The following is a 17,611-nucleotide window of genomic DNA, read 5'->3' as shown; positions in this document are numbered from 1 at the left end:
GAAAGGGCTTCAAGTTTGTCTCGAAACTGCTGAGGCCAGAAAAAGATCTTGGGATCCAAGTTTTTGCTTTCAATTTTTCATTTGCTCTGAGAAAACACACCTGGATAAAAAAAAGTGACTTAAAGGGCATACAAGATTATGAGTGGTGGTTGTTTTAACTGCAACAATAAATAAGGAAGTTTTTTCCTAGTTCCCAGGCTGTTTAGGCTGTTTATACTGTTGCTATGTTTTGAGCGTGACGTCACATATTCCTGCTGGGGAGAGAATATGGCCGATTAGATAGTAACAAATTCCTGAGTTACGTGAAAAATACGAAAATGGTAACTACAACTTTTTTAAATTGATGCAATTTTATCTCATAGAAAAGGCCCTAATTCTTATTTTTCTTTCATGAAGACTTCTGGCGGAACAAATGTCCGGGTTGCGGCCCGATGTAGGCCCTTCAATGGTAAGTAAGCTTCGATTTCTGTCAATGTCGGAATTCTATTGTATGATGGAAGTTCTAGCTCAAATAGATGAACCTTGATCCGAGTGAGACTCTACAGTAACTTCATCAGATGATAAGGCTGTATGTCTGCACAATATCTTTACTACTTAACGTTGTTGTTTGGCACAGAATAAGTTTTGTTCGAGGAATTATAGCTGTTGTTTTGAAGATCGATGTATGCGTAGGCTTCAGTCGATAATACCCTGCAAGCTTTTGTCGAATTGGTAATTCTAAAGCATGATAGGCCTCGATCCAGCTGTGAATCTAAGAAGTATCAATGGTTTCATCCGATCAATTAAGTTCAGATCAGATCTAGGTTTTGTTTTGGTGTTTTGAAGGATTGGCTAATTTACATTTAGGATGTTAAATTTGGTAAGTTATCTTTCGTCTTGATCTCTTTCTAAAAAAGAAAGCAATATATCATTCCATACTAAGTGAACTATTTCCTGCTATATTTAGTACAGGAAAAATATAAATATAATATTCATGAATAAATTCAAATTATTTGAGAAACCAAATTGGAAAGGTCTTTTTCACACTTTGATTCAAATTTTAAATAGCTGATCGAAATTGTCAGACATCTCTTTGTCCTTTTTTGGGGCTTTGCAACTGTGCTGAGTTTTCAGGGAAATGTTATGTGGAAAATTAGTTACACACTTCCCATCCTAAAAGCACAAGCACTTAGAAGGGCCGATCTAAGCCAAGATGAAATCCCTCCCCATCCTCCTCTCCCCATCAAAAAAAAAGCTAATAAGGCTAGCCTATCATAGACTCAAGCTCCCATGACCCATTTTGGGGTAGTAACAATGCCATTACTATACACATGCGAGTCTGGTGATAACTATTATTTAGTTTTTGAAACATCTGTTCTTATCTCTAGCAACATTCCTTTTCTTGATAATGCTCACCCACACAATTGAGCTCTATGATCAAGAAGCAATCTGAGGGAAAAACAACACCCTTACTACAAGTATTCTAATAGACACCCTCACAGTTGAGGCTGGGGTTCTAATGACGTTAATTATCCACAGTCTCCCTTTGTTTGTAAGATCTCTTTTTATTTCTGTTTAACCTGTGAGCAGGCTCTTGCATTCGTTTTTTTCCCTTTGATGGCACAGCCACCTTATTATACCTTTAACAGCCACTTATAGAAAAAGTTCTTGAAACTTCTCTGCAGTAGGCTGCCCTCTCTCTAATCCCCCTCCCCATCCAGAATTTTGAGTATCTGACAAGACCCCTTTCTGTCAATCCTTCTTGACCAAAACTTCTCAATGGATAGTGCTATTAGATTTTATTTGGGCTATTTAGCCTTCCATGTGTAAGATTTGCTTGCAGTTGAAATCCTGTTTTGGTTTTTGTTTTAGACATTGTACATTTTCAACTACAGCAATGTTTACTATACACAGTTGTCATTAAATTTGAGCAACAGTTCAGAAGCAAAAAAATAATGAGAATTGTCTTGGTCCTCAGTAAGTTTAGATGAATTTCCTCCCTTATGTGCTCTCCTCTACAATAAGTCTCTTTTTAAAAACCCTTTAACTCTCAAGATCTGTTTGTCAATTCTCCCTTCTTGCTGCCACACATTTCTTTGTAAATTAGTTACAAGAATTTGGTGTTAAATCAAGGTGACAATTGCTGCCTGATAAGTTTGAGAATTCTCATTACCTGTTTCATTTTCTGGATAATTCATGGATATTGTTAGCAGAAACTGTGTTTTAATTACTTCTGGAATTTAAAGGATTAGGAACTGGAAACTGAAAGGTACCTTGGGTACTTGTCAGGATGTTTGAGTAATATGCCAAGAGAAAATTTTACCAAATCAGAGACAGCCTCAAGATCTACAATGCTTGAATGCTATCATTTTATCCTCCTCCATGGTCTAACTTAATAATCATTATCACTCAACAGAGAGTGAAAAGGGAAGGGCTGCCACTAGAGTGGTCAAAATGAGTGCGGACAAAACAGTGATACACAATCCACACCCTGGGACAAACACCAAGGTGAGGACTTAACATCACCTACAGCAGGTCACAATGTGCCAAAGGAATCAGATCTTACGATAGTTGTACTACTGCCATCATTATTGTCAAGATCATCATAGATAATGATTACAATTAATTAGGTTTTGTATGCAACTATGAAAATACAAGACAAGTTATCATAAGAGCAGACCAGCAAAGTCCAGAACATAAGTAAAAAAAAAAAAAAATTGATGTCAGTGCACTGTGGGAAGCTCTTTAAGTGACATTGATGCGCTGCAGGAACTCCATGGGTGAGGGATTCGAAAAGTAGGGACTGCAGACTGTGCCTCACTCTGAGCTCCTGTGGTACATGGACATCACTTCAAAAGCTCCCCACGGTGCACTAACATCAGTTTTTTATTCACTGATTTTTTTTTTACTCATGTGATGGACTTTGTCAAACAGGAGGCAGTGCTCATAGTCTATCATGCGAGTAAGTTTTTAGAGCATGAACACATACATGAACACATGATGGCCTTCCCTCTTCATTGAGGTACTGTATACGTATTGTGAATTAATTTTATTACAATTCTTATTTTCACCTCTGAACTATTTTCATTCACAGGAACATAACTTCAGTTTTAATCATAGCTACTTTTGGGACACCAAGACTGTAAGTAATAGAAATTAATACTAGTCTAATATGTTTTTACTTATGTTATATATTTATTTAACAGTTATTAGTTTGTAGTCTAAGCACTAAACAGCAGCATACATAATCACAATTAGTATTAACAATTTGATAAATAAGAATATAAATTATAACTTACAACAAATTTTTTGTCTTAAACTTTCACCTTCTTGTTGTCTTTAGGAACAAATTTTTTATGATCTTGGAGCACCATTGTTGAAGAAAGCTTTAGAAGGTTATAATGCAACCCTCTGTGCATATGGCCAGGTATGTTAACTTTACACATTTAAGAACAAACCCACTCTCCTTCCTAGAAAAGAAAAGTAATTATGTAGTTTAAGTGGTAAACTTCCCTGTCATTTGACAATTCATATCTCCTGGTGTAACCTCCTGTCTTGAGCAAATCCTTCCTTTGAACAACTATTGTACCAATTAAAAGAAACAAAATTTTGCCATGGCTGATAGGCTACTATGACCACTAATACCTCTGTTGCCTTAATTAAAATTTCATATCTATTTTAAGCTCTCCTACATTTAAGTGTTTGAACTTTTCAATGGCACTAAAAGGTATAGTGATTATTAATTGTTGATTGAGAATCCAGACTAGCCTTAGGCTTACGGATATACCACCATCTTCTGGAATTACTCTAAACTTGTATTCTTTTACAAAGTGTACAGTTCTTAAGATGATGATTTCAAGGCCTGTATTGGGTTGGGCTCTTAACCCCTTAACTCCCATGAGTAGCCAAGACAGAATTTCTCCTTTCAATATCAATAAAATATCAACCAGATATGTGATGAGAATAAAGAAAAATATCAATTTGGGGATAATTAGTTGATCCAATACTGAATTCTCAGAACTAACATTATAAGAATTGTATGGTTGACAGTAAGGAGAATAACAAATTTGATCTGGGAGTTAAAGGGTTAAGGTGTGTAGCCCCTTTCTCCCCCTCCCCCTCCCCCTTCCATTTCTCCACTTCTTTTACTTTTACATGTAACCAATCAAGAGCCTAGCCTATGCCAAATTGATGGACATGTTTTTGGATGAGTTGAAGTCTCCTTGTGGCAAGCTGTGACTTAAGATTTAAACCCCCTCTGGTCTGTTTTCCAAGGGGAACCACTGCTATAAGCAATGGCACAGGGTTGATGTAAAGCTAGTGACTGGTTGTTTTACTGGAGATCCATTTATTGTAAATTGAACAGTTTTGATGATGTCTCTAATTCTGTCATTGGTTGGTATTTGTCAACAATATGTCTACAGACTGGAACTGGTAAAACATACACAATGATAGGAACAGAAGAAGAACCTGGCATTATTCCACTGGTAAGATGCCCTTGATGAATGACTTTAAAATAATAATCCTTGTCACAATGATGTGCATGTAGCCTTGCTATACTTTACCTGTAGCATTTTGTACAGCTTGAGACCCTGACAGTTCACAGATATCCAATTATATTCCTTGGTAGAGGGAGGCACATTGATAGGTAAGTGTCTTGCGACACAACACAAAGTCACAGCCTCTTGAACTGTGGTGTCTTGACCTGGCATCTGGCATGCTCATCCTTGGGCCACTCCTTCTCCCCCAATGTCCACTAAAGGATGGTTAAAATTTATCAACTGCATGATTTCTTACAATTCAGCTTAACCAAGAGCTGTTCAAGCATATTGATGAAGCTCCACCAAGCAAGCAGTTTTTTGTCACTGTTTCGTTTTATGAGGTAAGATTTTTTTAAAGGAATTCCTCCCTACATGGAAGCATTTTGAATTTGGAAATCAAGCAGCAAGTTTATCCAGCACTTGCAATGTAACCTGATCTGCAAGATTCATCAGCTCTGCTCAAAAGTGTTGAATTCTTAATAAAGATGTTTCAAACCTTTCCCGATTTTTCTACATTGATAAGCAGGAAATTTCTCCTCAGAATTAAAAAAAAATTACCCAAGAAGGGATTACTGATCATAGTAAACCTTGACTCAACTTTATAGTGTGATTTTTCACTTCGCCTGAAAAGTCACAAAATTTTCTTAAAAAATTTACAAGGAAAAGTATCAAAGCTAGATGGGGGAAACAAGAATCAGATTATAATTGTTATCAGATGTTAATAGGTTATTAGCCATTAGCTTGTTCAGGTAAAAGCTGGGCTGTATACTAATTTTGTTTTCATTGTCATGGTTATCGTAGATTTACCAGGAAATGATGCATGATCTGCTGAACCCAACAGGAAAGAGCCTTACAATCAGGCAACATCCACAACTGGGAATGTAAGCTTTCTATTTGATATTCAGTAGAATAATCAACACTAAGGCCACTTAAGTGATCATGAATGATCATGAGACATTTTCAAAACTATTATAGAGAACCAGTCAGATTCTCAGTAGTTTTTTGACCATTCACAGCCCAAGGGGAGTAGATGTGGAACATGTCTTATGGCAAGGGCTGAGATTATTTTCATTATTAGATAAAAGATGTGCAGCCTAACCCTCTGGTCAATGTAATGTCGATATGGTGTACCAAAGTGGCTTTTAAACAAGTGAATGAAGTGTTTTGGGGGAAGAGAAGTTCAAATGTAATCAAGGCTTTCCACTTAAATGTTCCAAGGTCTTTTGAAAAGGATTGTAAAATGAAAATGTAGATTGGGTCATCAAAGCTGGATAAGATTGTGAACTGATCAATAAACTTTTATTTCTGATTGTTTTAGGTGATTGCTTTACTATAAACCTGCTTGATTTCTTTTTTTGCAGTTTTGTTGAGGGCCTTGCTGAGCTTGTTGTCCAAACTGGTGAAGACATTGCACGTCTCTTTGAACAAGGAAATAGAGTTAGGAAATTGGCATCTGCTGACAAGAACTCTGGTGGTGCAAGGTAATGAGGCTGCTCTCTTCTCCCAGACCAAAGCCTTTTTAATAACTAGACAGTCCATTTTTGATCTTGTGTTTTGTAAACCTAAAGCTTCTAGAATACCTCAAGAATACACAATGTGTAAGCACATAGGTTAAGTGTTATGGCTATCTACCCTTACAGAGTCCTAATGCTTTAATTTGGTATTTACTGATTTTATACACATGTAGGTCAGACTGTGTTTTCACCATCCATGTGGAACAGAAAAGCAATGGTGAATCTGCTGAGAAAGGCATCAGATCAAAGATAACCTTAGTTGATATGGCAGGTATGGATAGTGTTAAGAAGTTTGATTCAGAAAACACAGAGAAAAAAATGGCCGTTGATGTCATACACTCACTATTGCAATCTTTGTTTGTTTTTGTCAGGGTCTGATCAGAAGGAAAACGTAGATCTCAATATTCAAAGTGAAGGTGCTTTCTTGAATAAAGGGTAAGTCCAGAAAAGATAAATATGTACTTATTCTTTATGGACAGTCATGTAACGCGTGAGTAGTGTATAGGGTCACTCTTGGTCCTAACCAATCATATGTCGTTATTTTATACCTCGTGACGCAAATAAACTAATCAGATGTCGTGATTTAAAAATTTCCTAGAGTTTTAAAATCGCGACATCTGATTGGTTCGTTTGCGTTACATGGTACTAAATAACGACATATGGTTGATTAGGACCCAGAGTGACCCTTTACATAATTAACGTGTGGGACACATGAGGGAGAAACTTAGACTTTTAAAGTAGGGGGTATTCCTCTTAGTACTTTGGTTTATTTTCTGGCCAAGTTTAACTACCTGGCAATTATCACGGGCTGGATACGCCTGAAATATCAGGAGAGGAGTGAAAGATTGCTTTTGACTTAAATTTAAACAAGATAACCATCCTTCCTCATTTGTGACTATTCTTGTCCATTTTTTTAGGATCCAGTCTTTGAATGCTGTGCTCAGTGCATTGGCAGATTCGAAGAAAAAAGATGGTCACATTCCATATAGAGATTCAAAACTGACAAGAATATTGCAGGTGAGTTAGAAATAAACCTGAAAGCTCAAGCATAACGTTTCTAGCGAACACACGTCAAAACGAAAAATTGAATTTAACCCTAGACTTCAAGCACTTCTTTCTTTTCGGCGAAGTTTGTCGCGCGATTTAAAAAAAATCAGCCCAAAAAAAAAAAGATGTCAGTGCACTGGGCGGAACTTTCGTTTGTGTCACTCTCAGAGTTCCACGCGGCGCGCTAGCGTCAATTTTTCCGCTGACTGTTCTTGATTCGCGCGACAACTCCGCCGAATGGGAGGGATTGTTCGTAAACTAATTTTTCACCGGCCTTTTTTTTCAGCCGTTTGTCCACTTAAAGTGAAAGCATTTTCGTTAGCTGTGAACAACACTTTGCAATTTGTTATTTTTCTTTGAGTTAATTTAAGTTTTTTTTAAGGATTGATCTGCTGTTGCCATTAACGTCATGATAAAATACACTTATATTATTTCAAACTAAAATTGCTTTTTTTTGTTTTGGTTTTAGGATTCTTTTGGAGGGAGTGCATATACAGCCATGATCACGACAGTGTCACCAGCAGGTTAGAAGACTTATATTAGTTACCAGTTTCTCCTCACATGACCATAATTCGTCAATAGGAGAGGCAAAGGGAACCAAGGGAATCACAACCTCGTTCCCATGGTCCAGGACTAAGGTCGAGGAGATCATTCAACAGCTTTATTTTAAATTTTTTTTACACGATAGTAGATAAAAACAGTAAAGGAGATTGACGCTCCAAGTCTTAAACTTTAGGGGTTAAAGCAAAGTAAATTTAGATGGTGTATGCTTTCCTTCGTTTTGATTTTCCCTGATCCACTTCTGGCAGATTCTGATTACGAAGAGACCCTAGCCTCCATGCAGTGTGGAAATAAAGCAAAGTTGGTCGACAACGCTGTCAAGAAAAATGAGGTATTTACCGGCCCATAACTTTGTGATTAGTGCGGGAAATTTGCGCCACCCTCCACCAAATCAGATGAGGTACCGATACCTATCGCAGCTCAGTGTCTCAAATTTTCCTGCCCTTAGTAGGTGACTTCAATCGCTCAATTCAAGAGCAATTTCTGATGGAGTTTCGAATGTAATCCGGAGTTTCATCGATTTGCTTTCCTTCGCTCTGTGATTGATCTAGAAAATTCGCGCCACCCTCTCGACAAATCAGATGAGATCTAAGTTAATCACGACTCGTCCAGTCGCGATTTCCCGCAGTTTGCCTGTTTCTAACTGTGAGCTCTCATTGGTGCTTTGCCATATTTTCCATTGTTTTGATTGGCCGTTAAAATTACTTAGGCTTTACGACGCTCAGTCGAAGAGCGCTCTATTTTTCCTTGTTCTGATGGGTTGTTCTGTTTAGTTGTGCAATACTTAAGCGGAAACGCTCTTTTTTACTCATTGACTTCTTGTTTTGTGAACTTCAGATAGAGAACACCAAAATTATCCAAGACCTTAGAGACGAGATAGCTCGTTTACGAGAGAAACTGGCGACTTCTAGCAGAACAGCAGAAGCAAGCAAGGACGATGTCTTACAGATGGAGGTGTGTATTTAGTTTTTGAAAGTTTAAAAAATCTGAGCCTGAAATATATAGACTTCATATTTTGTTGTTGACTTCGAGTTGACATACATAGTTCTTGAAAGTAACGCATTTATCAGAAAACTTGTATGGACAAACTTTGTCTGCTTCTTCTTCTCTAGGAGCTTATAAAGGATTTACAGACAGCTAAGCGGCAAACTTGGGAGGAACGAGAAAGATTATCCGAGCTCGACGATGAAGAGCGAAGGATAACGTTGGCAAATAAGGTGATTTTGACTTAAAAAGAGTCTGCTAGTTTCCTGCATCAGAAAAATTTGAATGTGTGGTGGTGGTGAAACCAATATTTTACAGGCTGTTCAACTAAAAAAAGAGTACTTTGGCGTTGCCTGATAGGTTACCCCGGACCTGGAATTGCATTTGGTAACGTTAATGTCATGCACTGAAAATTCTTTGTTGCCTTTGCAGTTTAGAGCAGCCAATTATTCTGAAAACGTAAACACAGGCAAAAAAGGCGCCGTCAAAACAAAAAAAACAAACAATTTGTAAATTTACAAAGTGTAATGTAACATCCACCTGTCAATCACATGCGTGGTGCTGTAAAGGATATTTGAGGTAACCTGTGTTGATTTGACCTCAGGGCATCTTGGACTGGGTTATGGACAGCACCAAACGTGACAACAAAGAGGTACAAGAGAAACTGATGGCCCTACAAAAGGAAAAAGACCAGGTTTGTGAAAACACGATATTGTTTCATACATTATCAAGGAAAACCTTCATCTTAATGGAGTAACTAAAAGCTGAGTAATTTCTGACAGTTTTCCTGCAAATCTTTTCACCTTTCTTGCGATTCTCTTAAAATTTTGGGTAATCAAGCTATTTAAAACCGATCGCGTTGTTGTAAAAGCACTATTTACACAGATCTCACGGATGTCGTGCAATGAATCCTCTTACGGTTTCCTTCATAGTTGACGGCTGAGTTTAAAGAGAAGCGAAAACTCGTGGACGGACTCAAAGATGAATTGCAAGTAAAGATTTCTGACTACTCCAAGATGGCAGAATCCGGTAAGGAATAAATCAAAAGAAATGATGTTTTCACCTCATTATCTGAAGAAATATTTTGAGTTGTAACTGAAAGAAAATTAGTCTCGTTTGAAGTCAGTAGAAGAAGACCACGCCCGTCTTATTACTGTTTCCTTACTCGCACCTCAATGAATTCGTGCGTTTGACTTGTCAAGTAGGTTGCAGAAGCGATTAAAATGCTCCAAATACCTTTCTGAACGTGAAGGGTTTTCAAGTAATCGCCGATTTCTTTGTTGGTATGGGTGCGCTGGCTCCTTAAGAGGAAAGGGTTCCCTCCACAGCCGCTCTAGGATGTCACGTAACGGGGAAGAGTCGTTGCGTGACATCTCAAAAAGGCGAAAGTTTTCGGTGTTAAAACTCGGAAAATTGGGATATAAAGGTAACTTGTTAAGTCGTTTTGTAATTGCAAGGTAAAAGCAACGAGGATGAAAATAAGTCCAGAGTGGCTTCCATACACGACTTGAAGGAAAAACTGAAAAGTGAGAATGACGAGTTGAAGAAGATTAAACACCAGTTGAAAGAAGTGCAGGAGAAACAGAAAGCTGAAAAAGAGGTAAGCTGGCCTTCCTTTTAACCTTGTGATAAATAAAGATAGGTAAAAAAAGTCTAGTGATTTTACTTGCGTGGAAAGTAAAAAAATTATGATCTCCTCACGAGGATTCAAACCACAAACCTTCTGACTTGGAGGTCGCTTGCTCTTGTCATCTGAGATACACAGAAAACATTGGGGAGTTAGGTCACTTTAGGTTTATATGTGACTAGCGTTCTGCGCACAGCTTAGTACGATCGGAATTGTAGAATACATTGTGGGTGAGAGAAAGCGTTATGTCCGTTATGGACTACGGAGTTCTACCAACGATTTAACTTTACTTTTTGTGAATGTAACGATGACCAAATGAGTTTGGGTATGTTTCTGGGTTGGCTTTGAAGGAAGAAAAATACCTTGTACGTTTGGGTCGTAAAAGAGTAGTGGCATATCGTGCCTGGGAACAAAAAAACGCTAGACATTTCGTGAATGCGCAGTTTTGTTGCGAGTCGAAGTGCCAGATTGTAAGAGATCACCGCACCTTACCAACTATCAATGAGGTGGTCTTTACCTTAATTGACTCTTGTGCGAAACTTGTTACAAAATAACCACAAGATAGATTACATTTTGTGCTTCATCCGGTGAAGATTAAAATGAAACAGTGACAATGTTCGGGAAACGAAATTATGCTTCGTTTGAATTTTAACAGGAAGCCAAGTCACAAACCACATTTTTGAAAGGAAATGCAGAACTGCGGTACCGGATTGAGGTAAGCGTGAAAATTTTTTTTCGTCTAGACCGTTTATCAACAGCAATCCCTCAGTCAGGCTTTTTTTATGGATGGCCACTCCCTATATAATACCTCCAAAAATAGTTGTTTGTGATGCTTTGAAAGTTTTAATGATTTGTTCGCGAAATTGTGTGAAAGATATGTTTTTTGCTTGCGCCCTAGCTCTCGCGTTGTTGTATCGTTTCATTCTCAAAATTTTGATTATCCTGAATCTACTTTTTGAAATACTGTATCTTTATTTACCTCTTAATTTTTCTGACGTTTTTCTTCAGACTGAACGTCGCGAGAAATACGAGAAGGAGAATTCTCTCACATTGGCAGACGAGGTAGACAGGGTCAAGATGGAGGTGGAGCAGGAAAAAGCAGAATTACAGGTAGGAATTCATTAATTCAAGTGTTGAAGTCTAAATCCCTGTATCGGACGATACACCAATAATCTATCTCCATCGAGTCGATGTTTTGAAGAGTGAATGAGCCCACGGTTTTCCTTGCATGACAGGACGTTAAAACTCGATGAGAGGTCTTGCTCAAAGTTTCCAAAAATATGAATGCCCTCCTCGTTAGGTAATTTTTTTCAAATCAAAATTGTTAGATTTAAAACACAGACACCACTTGCTTGTGTTTCGAACACTTTAACAAAGAGAACGAAACGTTTACATAAGCTAACAAGCGATTATACCATGTCAAGATAATCTTGGTATTATCAACTGAGTTGATAATGTAAATTGGCCACCGTAAAGAGTTTCAAGGCTGACGTTTCGCGCGTTAGCCCTCGTCCTTTCGCTCTGACGAAGGGCTAACGCTCCAAAAGTCAGCTTTGAAACTCTTTACTGTGGCCAATTTACATTATCAACTCAGTTGATGATACCAAAATTATATTTAGTTATACTCCCCCAGCGACGCAGCACCACATTTTCCTTAGAAACCTATCCCCTTAACTATACCACATCGCCGTTTCTCTTAGTTGAAGGCTGCAGAGGGCGTACAGTACAGCACTGATCAGGCTATCAAGCTAGAAATGGAGCTGGTGGAGTTGAAAGCCGAACGGACTGTTATGTCATTGCAGGTAAGCAATGTGAAAAGTCTTCTTACTTTTAATCAAAGTGCTCTGTGAGCAAACTCGTGAATTGACACATGATTTTTAACTCGTGAATTGCGCGCATGCGCAAGAGCGAGTTATAGATACGATGTGGGGAATGGCATTCGCTCGCTCGCTCGCTCGATTGGTCGATTCCTGTAAACTTTTTTTAGATTTTAGGCTTTTGAGTGCATTTTATAGTTTTTGGCGAGCAATAAACAGACGAAATGGCGACCTTTGTTGCTAAGAATAGTGGTGGGGTGAAAAAGAAGCCAATGATAATCTTAAAAGAGTTTTTTTTTTCGTTTTAGTTTCAACAAGCGGCGCCAGCGACTGGCAGGCATGCAAGGATTCACACTGAAATAACAGAACAACCTTCGTTTTACATAAAATTGTAATTTACAGTCCTTGAACTTGAAAACAATCCGAAGATTCATTGAAAATATCACTTACTGCGAAGCGCTCGGAGTTTACAGATGTTCAAAAGCTTTTTCTGTTATAGCGTGAGATTGAGGACAAAATTGATCATTACGTTTCGTCGCGTGTGTTTTTCCTATGAGAAGCAACAAAAGATGCCGGCGACTGACGAAATAACAAGTTAACACGAAAATCAGATAACACCTAAACAAACAATTTTAGCTACCGATTTTCAGTGAATTTTTAAAGAACAATTTTCTTTTAAGTTTCAAGACAATTTGAAGATTCAACATACAAACAACGTACTAAAATGCGAAAGTTACACACCACAAAATTGATAAATAGGCCTGAAATGAAATTCTATCTTGTTATTGATCATACGTTGCCTAGCACGTGACCTAAATCTACCCAGGCGGAGATCCAAAATGACGGTGGCAGGCTTGGCTTAGTCAAAACTCGTTCCCGTTTGTCTCATTTGATAAAGAGGGAATCGTTAATGTTTTCATTAAGACAGTATTGCCTTGATTTTCTAATATTTACAACGAAAGACAGTAAATTTCACTTTTCACCCACATTTACTTCCAACCTTTTCTTTTGAACCAGAAACAAAAATGATAGACGTTTAAAACACATGACATCATCCACCTTGTCAAATGTAATAGCATGATCATTTCAATTGTAATGCCTTCTTATCCCAACGTTACTTTGTTTCTTTGCTACATTAGCGAACACTGAACTACTGCTGGTACTCTAGATATGACAATCAACCACAAAATTCCCTAAACCAGATAACATTAAACATAATCTAAAAAATCATGTGTCAATTCACGAGTTTGCTCACAGAGCACTTTGATTTAGATTATGTTTAATGTTATCTGGTTTAGGGAATTTTGTGGTTGATTGTCATATCTAGAGTACGAGCAGTAGTTCAGTGTTCGCTAATGTAGCAAAGAAACAAAGTAACGTTTGGATAAGAAGGCATTACAATTGAAATGATCATGCTATTACATTTGACAAGGTGGATGATGTCATGTGTTTTAAACGTCTATCATTTTTGTTTCTGGTTCAAAAGAAAAGGTTGGAAGTAAATGTGGGTGAAAAGTGAAATTTACTGTCTTTCGTTGTAAATATTAGAAAATCAAGGCAATACTGTCTTAATGAAAACATTAACAATTCCCTCTTTATCAAATGAGACAAACGGGAACGAGTTTTGAGTGATATAACTAAACCAAGCCTGCCACCGTCATTTTGGATCTCCGCCTGGGTAGATTTAGGTCACGTGCTAGGCAACGTATGATCAATAACTAGATAGAATTTCATTTCAGGCCTATTTATCAGTTTTGTGGTGTGTAACTTTCGCATTTTAGTACGTTGTTTGTATGTTGAATCTTCAAATTGTCTTGAAACTTAAAAGAAAATTGTTCTTTAAAAATTCACTGAAAATCGGTAGCTAAAATTGTTTGTTTAGGTGTTATCTGATTTTCGTGTTAACTTGTTATTTCGTCAGTCGCCGGCATCTTTTGTTGCTTCACACAGGAAAAACACACGCGACGAAACGTAATGATCAATTTTGTCCTCAATCTCACGCTATAACAGAACAAGCTTTTGAACATCTGTAAACTCCGAGCGCTTCGCAGTAAGTGATATTTTCAATGAATCTTCGGATTGTTTTCAAGTTCAAGGATTGTAAATTACAATTTTATGAAAAACGAAGGTTGTTCTGTTATTTCAGTATGAATCCTTGCATGCCTGCCAGTCGCTGGCGCCGCTTGTTGAAACTAAAACGAAAAAAAAAACTCTTTTAAGATTATCATTGGCTTCTTTTTCACCCCACCACTATTCTTAGCAACAAAGGTCGCCATTTCGTCTGTTTATTGCTCGCCAAAAACTATAAAATGCACTCAAAAGCCTAAAATCTAAAAAAAGTTTACAGGAATCGACCAATCGAGCGAGCGCCATTCCCCACATCGTATCTATAACTCGCTCTTGCGCATGCGCGCAATTCACGAGTTAAAAAACCAACCCGACGATTTGTATTGTCACAGGCAGATCAGCCAATGGGTGCAACAGTCAAGAAAAAGTTTACCCTGACTGTTGCACCTATTGGGTGGTCTGACTGTGTTATTATCGATTGGGCAATTCATTTTGAGCGCATTTCGATTGAGTGTTGTCAAACCAAAATTAAGTAATCAAAGTAGCCAATGCGAACAGAGGAGGATATCGCAAGGAGCCAATGAAAACTCACCGTAAAACAAGCAACCTTCCCAGGGTGCTGAAAACTGCATGTGATTAAGTCGCGATTGGTTTACTGTTGAATCTGATTGGTTAAAAAGATGGTGCGAATTTCTGAACCTATCACAGAGCGAAGTAAAGCAAATCCAAGGTAATTCCGGATTAGCTTTCACGCTCAATTAAAACTTTCCTTTAGCTGCTAAATGCAGTTTTATCAAACGTTTTTGCCGTTGTTAATTTTGTGGGCTCGACAACCAGTCGCTGTTCGAGAAGTGGACCCATGCTCCTCCCTCTTAGAGTAGAAACCTCGACCAAATTTGAGAAAGCTGTGCAAACTGAACATATTAACCATGTAGTGATGGTTTTAAACTTAAACTTTAATACAAATTCCACAATTAATTACATCGAACAAGTCAATTAAATCAATACGAGGACAGTGTAAAACAGCATACAAGATTCCTTAGGATAAGCCGTCTTGATTACTTACCTAGTTAAAAATTTAGTGCTGAAAACAATTACAAAAATACCTTTAAAATGCTTAAGTTACTTAAGTATTGTGGTGATGGTTTTTTTGTTTGTTTTATGATTCTTTGTGATGGTTTTTAAATTTTTTTATTGTGGTGATTGTTTTTATACAGATTCAATCAGTAACAGAGGAGAAAAAGCGTTTGAAAGCAGACTTGGACGAAGCTTACAAAAGGCATAAAGAAGAACTGGAAATTCAACAGCTTCAACATTTTCAGGTGAATATTGGTGGAGAGGGAGAAAATTGGCTGAAAAAAGGGAAAGAGGAATAATGAGCGGCTTAGCAAGAAGAGAGGGACTAGCTGTAATGCAGCCTAATTTTTTTGTATGCTTGAAGAGAGGTTTTACCCCCCCTCCCCTCCCTTCCCACCAGCGCATAGAAGCTGGTGGGGAGAGGCGTACGAATACGATTTGTAAAGCGTTCATTTTCCTCTTGCCCAAGTAACTGCCCGTTGAGGTAGCCTTGAAGCATAACATTTTAATAATGTTTTTTTTTGACAATTTTGTACAGACGTTTCGTAACTACCGAGAAGTGTTCGAGGATCAGAAAGCAGCCATTGAACAGCGCTACCGAACGCTGCTAGAAGAAGCGATACAGGATGCTGTGTTCCTATCCACAAGGAATCAGGAACTTATGCACGAGAATCAGGTGCTAAAACAAGGTAACGAAACAACCACGTTGTGACTTGATACTGACATCTTTCCATATTGGTATAGTAGGTCGTGAAGATTGCTGTATATTATTGAGCGTTTTGGTAATGATTTAATTGAAATACATAGTAATGCTAAGTTTTATTCCTGCTCGTTAGAGTAATCCTATAAACCCTAAGAGTGACTAACATCTAATTTCTCTCCACAATATCACTCCTGAATCACACATTAAGGTCATGAGAATATAGGAAATGGTCACCAGGGAAAGAAGCTTTTGATTGGCAAACAGATTCTCCTTTTCAGCACCTTAGGAAATGTGTAAACAGTGTGGAGAATATGCATACTGATGTTAGGGTGTAAAGGGCTAAGTGTCGAAAGTAATCCGGGACTACTTCGGTTTTGCTTGCTTTGCTCTGTGATTGGTCCAAAAACTCGCGCCATCCTCTGACCAATGAAAACAAAACTAAATGCAGCTTTAACTTGGTCGCTCGTTTCCTGTTTTAACTTTGAGTTGTCATGGGCCCTTTGTGAGATTTTCCTTATCTCTTTTCAATACGTTTGTTCTCTTGTTTTCTCCTCTGTAGAAATGGCTGAACTGAAAGACCAAGTGTCACTAGGGGGAGCGGATTAAAGCCAAGTATAGTTAAAAATGGACTTCCGGCTGAAGGAGTTCTTCCATCCATGAAGTGAACTGTAAACTTTTTGCTCCTTTAACTTTTTTACCTCTTGACAATCTTATTTGTAAATACATTTGTTTTATTTATTTGCACGTATCGTAAGTCAACGCTTATTTGTGATGATGACAACAGTCTTTTAAATAAGCTTTATTCGCCTGCAGGACGGGTGATATGGGCAGGTTCTCTAGTTCCTGGGTTAATCTAAGGCGGACACGAGCATGAAGCATGCTCGCGCCAGTCTTTCAATCGTGTTCCCGCCCCCACCCCCATTCAGGTCGTCAGCTTAGGGGTAACCTGCACCATAAGGGTCTGTATTTTAATGTAAGTTTGTTTGAAAAATTGCAATCAGTCATTCGTTTTATTTTTGTTTTTGTTTTTGTTTTTCGGAATGAATTTATTTGATATTTGGCGAGTCCGTCGCTTATATGTGGTGTCTTTGTAAACTGAAAGAAGATTTTTCGATTCAAAGAATTGTTGAGGTGATTGACCTGTACAACTGCAACATTGACTATGTTGATATTTTTTTAATAATCGACTCTTCTCTGGTTTCAGTTTTTTCAGATCTTTTGCGATTAAAATTGATTTGTCTTTTCATTTTCAAGTAGCTTACATCCACAATTTTAATTTATTGAATAGTTTCAAGATTTTTAAAAGCTTTGAACTCTTTATCGTACATTATCTGTAGTATTTATGCGTAAGAATCTGTGCGTACAATGGAAGAATAAAACTTATTTTTTCCTAAATGGGGTGTGTTATAGTCTCTTTGACACTTAAGAGAAACATAGCAACCAGTTTCTTAACCCTGTACACCCTAACATCAGTATGCAATCTCTACATACTATGCTGTATACATTTCCTAAGGTGCTGACAAGGAGAATTTGTTGAATAATCAAGAGCTTCTTTAGCTGGTGATCATTTCCTTAGTTCTCGTAACGTAAATGTGTGATTCGGGGATGATATTGTAAGGAGAAATTACGTGCTAATCACTCTCAGGGGTTAAAGGGTTAACAATAGGGCATGCCACCCAGCATTATTCCGCAGA

General features: G+C 37.8%; 1 protein-coding gene across 1 annotated transcript; it reads left to right on the top strand.

The window, feature by feature from the left end:
• The first annotated feature begins 17 nt into the window (after positions 1-17).
• LOC113683333 (kinesin-like protein KIF13A) lies at positions 18-17,312 on the top strand. Its single transcript, XM_089191411.1, has 25 exons — positions 18-320; positions 397-448; positions 2,396-2,487; positions 3,074-3,121; positions 3,323-3,406; positions 4,404-4,466; positions 4,784-4,861; positions 5,322-5,401; positions 5,882-6,001; positions 6,208-6,305; positions 6,406-6,469; positions 6,952-7,051; positions 7,551-7,605; positions 7,891-7,973; positions 8,480-8,596; positions 8,755-8,859; positions 9,231-9,320; positions 9,559-9,655; positions 10,084-10,226; positions 10,909-10,968; positions 11,262-11,363; positions 11,954-12,055; positions 15,355-15,459; positions 15,753-15,903; positions 16,477-17,312. Exons 1-25 carry the CDS (start codon positions 318-320, stop codon positions 16,521-16,523), a joined length of 2,139 nt encoding a protein of 712 aa, XP_089047537.1. The 5' UTR covers positions 18-317; the 3' UTR covers positions 16,524-17,312.
• The last annotated feature ends 299 nt before the right edge of the window (positions 17,313-17,611 follow it).

The sequence above is a fragment of the Pocillopora damicornis genome, chromosome 13 (assembly GCF_964200805.1).
Source record: "Pocillopora damicornis chromosome 13, jaPocDami1.2, whole genome shotgun sequence".
NCBI lineage: Eukaryota > Metazoa > Cnidaria > Anthozoa > Scleractinia > Pocilloporidae > Pocillopora > Pocillopora damicornis.
This window is presented reverse-complemented; position numbering and strand designations above follow the sequence as displayed.